Raw genomic sequence first — 8,088 nt, forward strand, 5'->3', positions numbered from 1 at the left:
TCTCATGATCAACAAATATATGTACATTATAACATCAACTGATGAGTACATGTCAAATAAGAGGGATTCTACAATTAAATTAAGCATGAAAATATTAGGGTAAGATAGAACCCAATTACAATACTACAACAAAGGCAATAGAAACTGAAGGACACCAAAAAAAAAAAAAAGGTTAAAACCTACATAATTACTTATAAATTGGTAAATGGAAAAAATAAAGATGAAAGGTTAATTAGAGTCAAACTCAAATCCCGAAAAGCCTTTACTTGGCATCGAACAATAATTTTCTATGACCCCGCCTCCTCAGGAATGGTTAACCAGGAAAGTTGTATGCACATCTACCTTTCTCCTAAATTTCACGTCCTATGGAAGGTAAAACCAGAAAATTGATTATTCAGGAATCAGCTTCAAAGTTCAAACACTAGGAAAAGTAAAATAAACAAGAGGCTAGTTAGCATAAACGAGAGACGACTGATATACTATCACCAAAAATATGTAAAACGTGACAATTGAAGTAACAGCACAAACATTTTCTGAAGGGGTGCTATGAGGATCACCACTACAGATGTGAAATTTGACAAAGTGAACAGAGTAAGGGAGTCACATTACAGCTCGAGATGGTATAAATGCAAGCCTTGCAAAACTAGTAGAAAGATGCATAAAAAGTAATGAGTGGTGAAATCATAAAACTGTGGTCAAATCACAAGTACAGAATGTCCTATTTGCATCACTTGAAACAAAACTTACTGGTCCTCGTATAACGTAAAAATGCTTCCGTTACATTCACCTGTTCCATATAATCTCTAATCGCTTATGAGACCGTAAAACAAACAGGCCACTTATTCCTACCAGGACACTTGACCTGTTCCATATAATCTCTAATCGCTTATGAGACCGACCGTAAAACAAACAGGCCACTTATTCCTACCAGGACACTTGAGCTGTTACAGAGGGACTACTGATTATATTCTATACTTATATAAAAAAACTGAATACACCTTGTGAGAGAAACACTCACCCAAAGTTAAAATGGAGGGCTGGTGAGAATCTACACCCCTACGACACCAATATATAATCATCCCCCAACACCTGTCATTGACATTGGTGCAAATACAAGTCAAATCATATGTTATCAATTATCATAAAAGAAATTCCAAAGAACTAGATTTTTCTATTCCCAACAACAGTCTTGTCTTGTTTCATACTAAAACAATAATAATTTGCCATTAAATCCCAGTCATTTTTTACAATGCTTTTTTGAGAAATGAACACTGACAAATATAAAAACTGCGAATAATTATAAAAGCCTTAGTATAATTCAATATTGATTCCATATAGAAGTTATACAGAAGCCTGAATAGTTGGAAACTCAAAGGTCTCAGGCTAAAAAAGGCATCCATATACAAATCTTATAAATAAATAAAAATAGTGAATTTTCCCCTTCTAATTTATGAATTGCTGCATAATTAATAAGCCGCATTCAAGATGGGAAAAAAATTAGGCATCTATCAGAATAGCCATCTATCATATATCGCTTTAGTGACGTGTTTGCCATGAGGATTACGGGATCATAGAACCCTTGTGATAGATTATCAAACCTATTTGGATGAAATTTACCAGAACATTAGTAGAACGTATAAGCTTGCAAATAATAGTAAAGCCCTGACATTATTTGTTGAGCTTTCAAACCATAACAGATGTCCGGTAAACAGTACAATCCATGGAGTAGGAAAATTGCTTTACGTTACAGGTCTCAAAAATACATCAAGAAGTAGAGATGGCTATTACTGTCTTTATCATAAAACTACTCAACTTTATCTCTCCTATAGTCCTGTAAACCAATCGATAGATTATTTATCCAATACTACTATTGATCCTATCATATCATATATATAACTCAAATAATCAATCACTCTATTATTATACCAGTTTAACTAAACGCACCCAAGAGGTATAATGCTATGCACTTCTTGATGACAACAGATGATGGCAAGTAATCTTGATGATAACAGATGACGGCAAGATATGGTAACGGATGATGCAAGCAAAAATGCTAAAAGAAGAGGATCCAACATAGAAAACTGCTTATATGACTGTATGTCATTTCTTCTGAACACGTAAAATTTTCAAAATATATAAAGCAGCTGAGCAACTGAACTAAGTCATGCAGCTACAGTGCAAAAAAGAGCTAAGTTGAAAAGCATTCCCAGATGATAACTGATGACTGCAGATAATATTATTATTGGGAAAACAAAAACTAACTTAGATAACTGGATGCATACACTAATGCAGGTTCATCCTTAACGGACACTAATTCAGAAAATATTTGCCAAAGCTCTTGACGCCATTTCAAAAATAAATAGAACTCTCTCATCATTCATCTGGCAAGTATCCTCAGTCACTGACACAGAAAATCAGACCATTCCAGAGTTGGGCCAATTCCATGTATAGGGTTCTTCAAACAAAACATGTTCAGAAGTGGTGTGTTAAATTCCCCTATAAACCCTTGTTTCATGCAATTATATACAAAGTACTTTAAGATGACAAAATAACCAAAATTTAGCATTTCGAGCATCACAACTCAAACGACCTTGATGTGAATTTATTGTGGCCAACCCAGCTCTATAGGCTCATAACCGAGGCCTGGGTTTAAGATACATTCTGTGTATGAGTGGGTACTTTTTTTTTGGTTTAGTTCTTACAACAGAAACAAACTCGTCACTCAAATATATTTGGATCATGTGGAGTCTCCATTTGAAAAGCATACAAAATGAAGTAGGTGTATTAGTAAAGAAAATAAATATTGTACAAATCAAATTTTCCGTAGGCATATTCTAAATTTTATTCTGCACTGCTTGAAAAAAACTTACAGGACTTCAGGGACTGATGCATTCACATTCCTACTGCCACGAAAACTGCTTGTATCTAAAACTCTCGTTGTCCCAACCGCCTTCAGGCTCCTTCCTCTTCGAAATACCACCAGGAACTGGATACATCCGGGCTTGATCCTCTACTACAACTTGTGTGCTGGCAACAGGATGTTGTGCGAATGAATCCTCCCTGACTTCTTCCATGGCTCCAGGGCCTGCATTGAGATCCAGACCTTGTCTGCCCCACTTTCTGTTGTTCTCCAGCATGCCGTTGTTGCTACCATCTGGAAGGTTAACTAAGTACGGTCTTTGAAATTGGGATGCCACAGGACCAACCTGTCCCAGAAACTGTGAATTTACAGGAGGTGCAAACAACCTAGGACCAGATGAGGAATCTGCATAATTTGTTCCAACTGAGAAGGTGGCTGAAGGTAGAGGAAAAGTAGTTCCAAAGGGAAAGACGGAAAACTGGAAAGGGCTAGATGAGAAAGGGACGGCAGGAGATGATGACAAAACCGATCCTCGATAGACATCAGGAGCAAGTGGGGTGACACCAAATGCCCTCTGAGGTGCACCAGGGGGAAAACTGGAAAAGGTGGGTCACCTCGATCTGGTAATATTGTAGGAATTGTCACTGTTGAGTAAGTATTTCCAGGTGGAAACCAAGATGAGTAACTTCCCACCCCAGGACTATTCATTCTAAGTCCTGGAGGATGCAATTGAGATGGTATACCACCCTTGACTTGCTTCCTGATATAGAACTGCTCAGCACTAGCATTATCAACAATAGGCCCATCATTGAGATCAAAATCCCTCCGAACATCACCAGTAGGTAAACCGCCTAAAGGTTTAATTCGTGCCATGGAACCCTCTACTTTCTGATAGTTGCTGGTGGAGCAATAAGCATTTTCAGTTGCTTCATCAACCCTATTCAAATCTAGATCCAGCCCTCCAGAGCCAGAGACAATTACAGAACTCAGGGAGTCATTCAGAAAAGTAGCATGATTACTTACAAAACCAATTGTCGAACCAACAGCCATAGCAGAATCTCGAGAAGCTATTTCCTCGAGAACTCTCTCATCCGGTACATTAAGATCAAAATCCAAGGGTGTGCGACCCTGTTTACCTATTGACGCATCAGAACATGCGTTACTCATTGAACCAAATGCCGTTTCAAGAAATTTTCTGGGTTCAGCAGGCCGAAATGCGCTAGTAGCAGCAGATCCCTTCCACCCAAGTTCCCCTTTACTTCTCACTAAGTCATCTGGATGAACAAAGGGACCTTTAGCGGCGGCAGCAACAGTAATGGAAGCAGAGTTACCGGCCAAGGCAGAATTTACAGAAAATGGTACCGAGTTAATAATATGGACATTTGTTGAACCAGAGGATACTAAACTGACGGGCTCCCCATATTTCCCATCATCGACACTAAAACCTTCATTTAAATCAAACTTTATTTTGGTGTCTGTATGTGTGTGTCCTGAAGCAGAGGAACAAGCCTCTACAACAATAGAATCACGATTCTGAGCTTCATCTGTTTTAATGCTAGAAGACTTAGGACCTTTAAACTCGGTCTTTTGTGGAGCTGCATGATCCACACTGCACCCTCTCTCAGAAGGCGATTCATGCTCTAACATCTTCTTGCTTTCAACTTTTATGTCTTTCAGATTCTTTAAATCATCAGATCCGGAACAAGAAGTAGCCAAGCAATGTCTTTCAATATCTGCATTCCTGACTACTTCCTCGCTGAAGTTCGGCAATCCAGACTTGATTATGAAATTCTTAGAACCCTTTTCAACAGATTTTCCAAAGTTGACTTCATCAACACCTTTGGAGACTGAGTTCTCACCACATGCAGTTTGTTGTAGCTTTACACTGTTCTCTCTTTCTGCAAATCCAGAAACAATAATAGCAGTAAATTTCTGTTGTAAATTATTTCCTGTGCTTGATCCTTCACTTAAATCCTTTTTGTTGTCACCTTCGCACGGTTGTTTTGAGCCAGCAAATTCAGTCATTAAATTACCCTCATCCATAACAGTACCAGCCTTTTCCTCCATCACCTTGACCTTAATTTCGTGGGTTTTGCAATTTAAAATACCATTAGAACCAATACTTCTGGAAGTGTCTTCATGAATATCTTCATCGAACTTGTCATCCATAACATTCTCGGTTGAAATAGCATCTGTCTCCAGGTTAGACTTCTCAACAGTGTCCAAGTTATTGTGAATATTTTTTCGTGAATCCAAGCTAGAAGAATTCAAGTGTTTGCTACCCTCTCTGCTATTTACATCTTCCGGAGTATGCGATGGAGCACATTCATTGTCACCAGTAAACTTAACTGATACTTTTTTAGGCACGTGCAATCCATCCTCAGACACTAAACTACACTCTAAAGCAGACTGCTCCTTATCATCAGCATCAATGCAATACTTACTTGGAACTGCTGACGTGTAATTTTCAGGGGAAGACTTGGATTTTTCTTCATCTGCACTGCAGTTCTCTTCAACAGCTGGAGTGCTTATTTCTGTAGAATCAGTAGGTGAAGCCAAGTCAGATCTTGACATTTCTCCTGCAGCCACACTAGCAAGCAAGTTCATTCCACCATTATCTTCATGAGACAAAGATGAATTTGCTCCAGAATATTTAGCACAGCTCTCAATTAGAGCATTCATAGGGCTGAAAGAAGATACTTGCGACCTTGACGTCTTCAACTGATTTTTGGGGAGTCCTTCACTTAATCTCCTGGAGTCATCGGTGGTTACACTTCGCTCTTCCTCAGGAAGAGCTACAGGAGAACCAGCACCCTCTCCTGACCCAGTCAACAAATCTTTTAAGTCGTCGTTTTGCCATGAATCCGTCTTGTCCTTTGAAGTGTGCTCAAACTGCTCATGCTTGTCTAAAATTGCAGGAGAAGAAGCTCGGCTGCTCATTAAGCCGGGATCTTCTAGAGACTCTCCGCTGACACCATGTGCAGGACTTCGTACCTGATTTGATATTGCAACAATTAGCTTATGACTGCTACCTTCAGTAATGGGCCCCTCAAGAGCCCTTCCAAAAGGTGAAGAGGGTTGAGACTTCTCCAAAACAGTAGTCTTTTGTGCTAATGAACCTCTGCTAGAGCTAGTTTCTTTCTGAATTCCAGTTACAGGTACCCCATGAATTCCACTATTTTTTCGAGTACGAATAGTACTGGTTGATATCTTGTTAACAGGAAGTAAACCTGCAGAAGAGCTCCTCCCATCCTCCTTCCCAGAAGGAGACTGACAGCAATTATTAGATTGAAAAGAACTAGTACTCCTGTCCTCCTTGATTAGAGGGACATCAGGAGTGCCTCCAGAAGAAACTCTAGGCTGGCTCTCCTTGCCAGATGCAGGTGATGAAGAAGATTTCAAAGGTCCAGGAGATGACGTAGATTTTATGTTACTATCCCCATGTGAAGGCCTTGTAGAAGTGGTTTTCAATGCATAATTCTGAGTGGCCGAGCTTTTCAAGGCAATGTCAGAGCCACTTGGAGTTTTGCTACCACCATGTGATGCCTCGGGAAGGCGCGATTTAGAAGGCCAAACAGATATAGCTTGGGCTGAACCAGACTTTGTGTCAATACTATTCATTTCCGCTTCAACACGTTTTTTCCACGTATCGACCAAACCCCGTGCCTTTCTCTGGATTTCCAAGTTTTTATGTGACCGTAAATGATTCACAGATCTACCAATGTTGCATGTTTGAAGGGCGTGAAGGTCCACAGGTAATTTATCCAGCGCACGAAGCAAAACCAAAACAAATTCCTCCACAGATTTGTCACCATCCTTTAAATTATTACCATCACCAATCTTCCCTTTGTGGATTTCCTGGAGCCATTCATCCAACACAGGCAAACCCCTGAGCTGCACAAACCGATTAAGACACTCAACCTTGTCAGTAGCAGCCATTACACCTGCAAGCATGGACCGACTAAGCATATCCCTGTTTCTCTCCATCCTGTCTGATTGCATTAGCTGGATAAGTTTCTCAACCCCATCCACATCGGTGACCCCTCCTTTTTCGGTTATTCGCGCTATCTCGGCTTTGAAATTAATTCCAGGTTTGAATTGAACATAATCCTCATCATTGGCCCTAGAAGACCGTTCTCTTTTCACAGAATCAGCACCATGATCAGCTCTGTCCCTCTTCTTTCCCTTGACTTGAGCAGGAAAAGTTGTCCCACTATTTTGACCACTGTCACAACCAGGCTTCAGTTGTACAGTCGAAGATGGAGTATTAACTTGCTTCGGAGATCGATCACCAGGCTGCAACGTTGCATGCATTTCTGTCCTGATTTTGTATTAAAGCTTTGTCCACTTCTTCTTGTTGATCCTGTTAAAAAATAAACCATCAAAGTATTAAAAAATCATAAAACCTCTGACGCATAATTGGAAAGTTTACCTTAAATAATCTTAAACAATAAATCATCGAAGTATTACCTCTAACAAAAATAATGACATGAAATTCATAAACCGCAAAAATAGATAAGACTCATTGAATGAAATACCTTAAATAAAAAACCAAAATTCGTTCATAAGCACGAGAAGAATGCCGAGTAGCAGCCAGGGGTAGAACCGAGAAAACCCCCTCCCAATTCTAGCAGTTCCGATCAAACCTATGATGCATAATTGAACATTTTACCTTTATCCCAATTTTCCTCAACCCAACACGCCAACATCATCCAGCAAAATCACACCTTTTAACTATAAATTCCCCCTTCCTCCAAACCCCCACTTCGATAAGTCAAATTTTCATTTCTTCCAGTTACCCGATAAAATTCCCGGACAACCCTAGATCGTCCAATAACGCTGAAACCCTAATCCACCCCGCCTTTATTTCTTTCGACAGCTTCGATTCTCCGACCGAAAAACCTAAAAAAATCCATTTTCAAAACTTTCAGACCGAAAAATTAAACCCAATCAATCAAAAATCACCAAACCCAAAAGCGATTAAAAAAAAAAAACCACACAAGCGACAATCAGATGACAATTAACATAAAAAAAATAAAATAAAATCAACACACACAAAACTCACACACGTGCGCGTAAACATACAAAGCTCAACAGCGAGAGAGAAATAGAAACAGAGGGACCTGCGGAATTTTTCGATTCAGAGAGAGACGGCTAGGAACTTTAGAGAGAGAAAACGAAGGTGAAAAAGACAAAAACCTGTTCGTCGAGAGAGAGATTTATTAAAA

The 8,088-nt window shown here is 39.5% G+C and overlaps 1 protein-coding gene across 3 annotated transcripts; it reads right to left on the reverse strand.

Annotated features, from left to right (window-relative positions):
* LOC142540846 (uncharacterized) lies at positions 1-8,088 on the reverse strand. Of its 3 annotated transcripts, none has more exons than XM_075647265.1 (5): positions 7,984-8,088; positions 7,399-7,762; positions 2,871-7,223; positions 1,019-1,089; positions 1-363 (listed from the first exon to the last, which is right to left on the reverse strand). In XM_075647265.1, exon 3 carries the CDS (start codon positions 7,172-7,174, stop codon positions 3,227-3,229), a length of 3,948 nt encoding a protein of 1,315 aa, XP_075503380.1. In that variant the 5' UTR covers positions 7,175-7,223; positions 7,399-7,762; positions 7,984-8,088; the 3' UTR covers positions 1-363; positions 1,019-1,089; positions 2,871-3,226. The 3 variants fall into 3 exon arrangements, with proteins under 3 accessions (XP_075503380.1, XP_075503382.1, XP_075503381.1); XM_075647267.1 differs by having other exon boundaries at positions 7,946-8,060; XM_075647266.1 differs by having other exon boundaries at positions 7,926-8,058.

The sequence above is a fragment of the Primulina tabacum genome, chromosome 3 (genome assembly GCF_025594145.1).
Source record: "Primulina tabacum isolate GXHZ01 chromosome 3, ASM2559414v2, whole genome shotgun sequence".
Classification (NCBI taxonomy): Eukaryota; Viridiplantae; Streptophyta; class Magnoliopsida; order Lamiales; family Gesneriaceae; genus Primulina; species Primulina tabacum.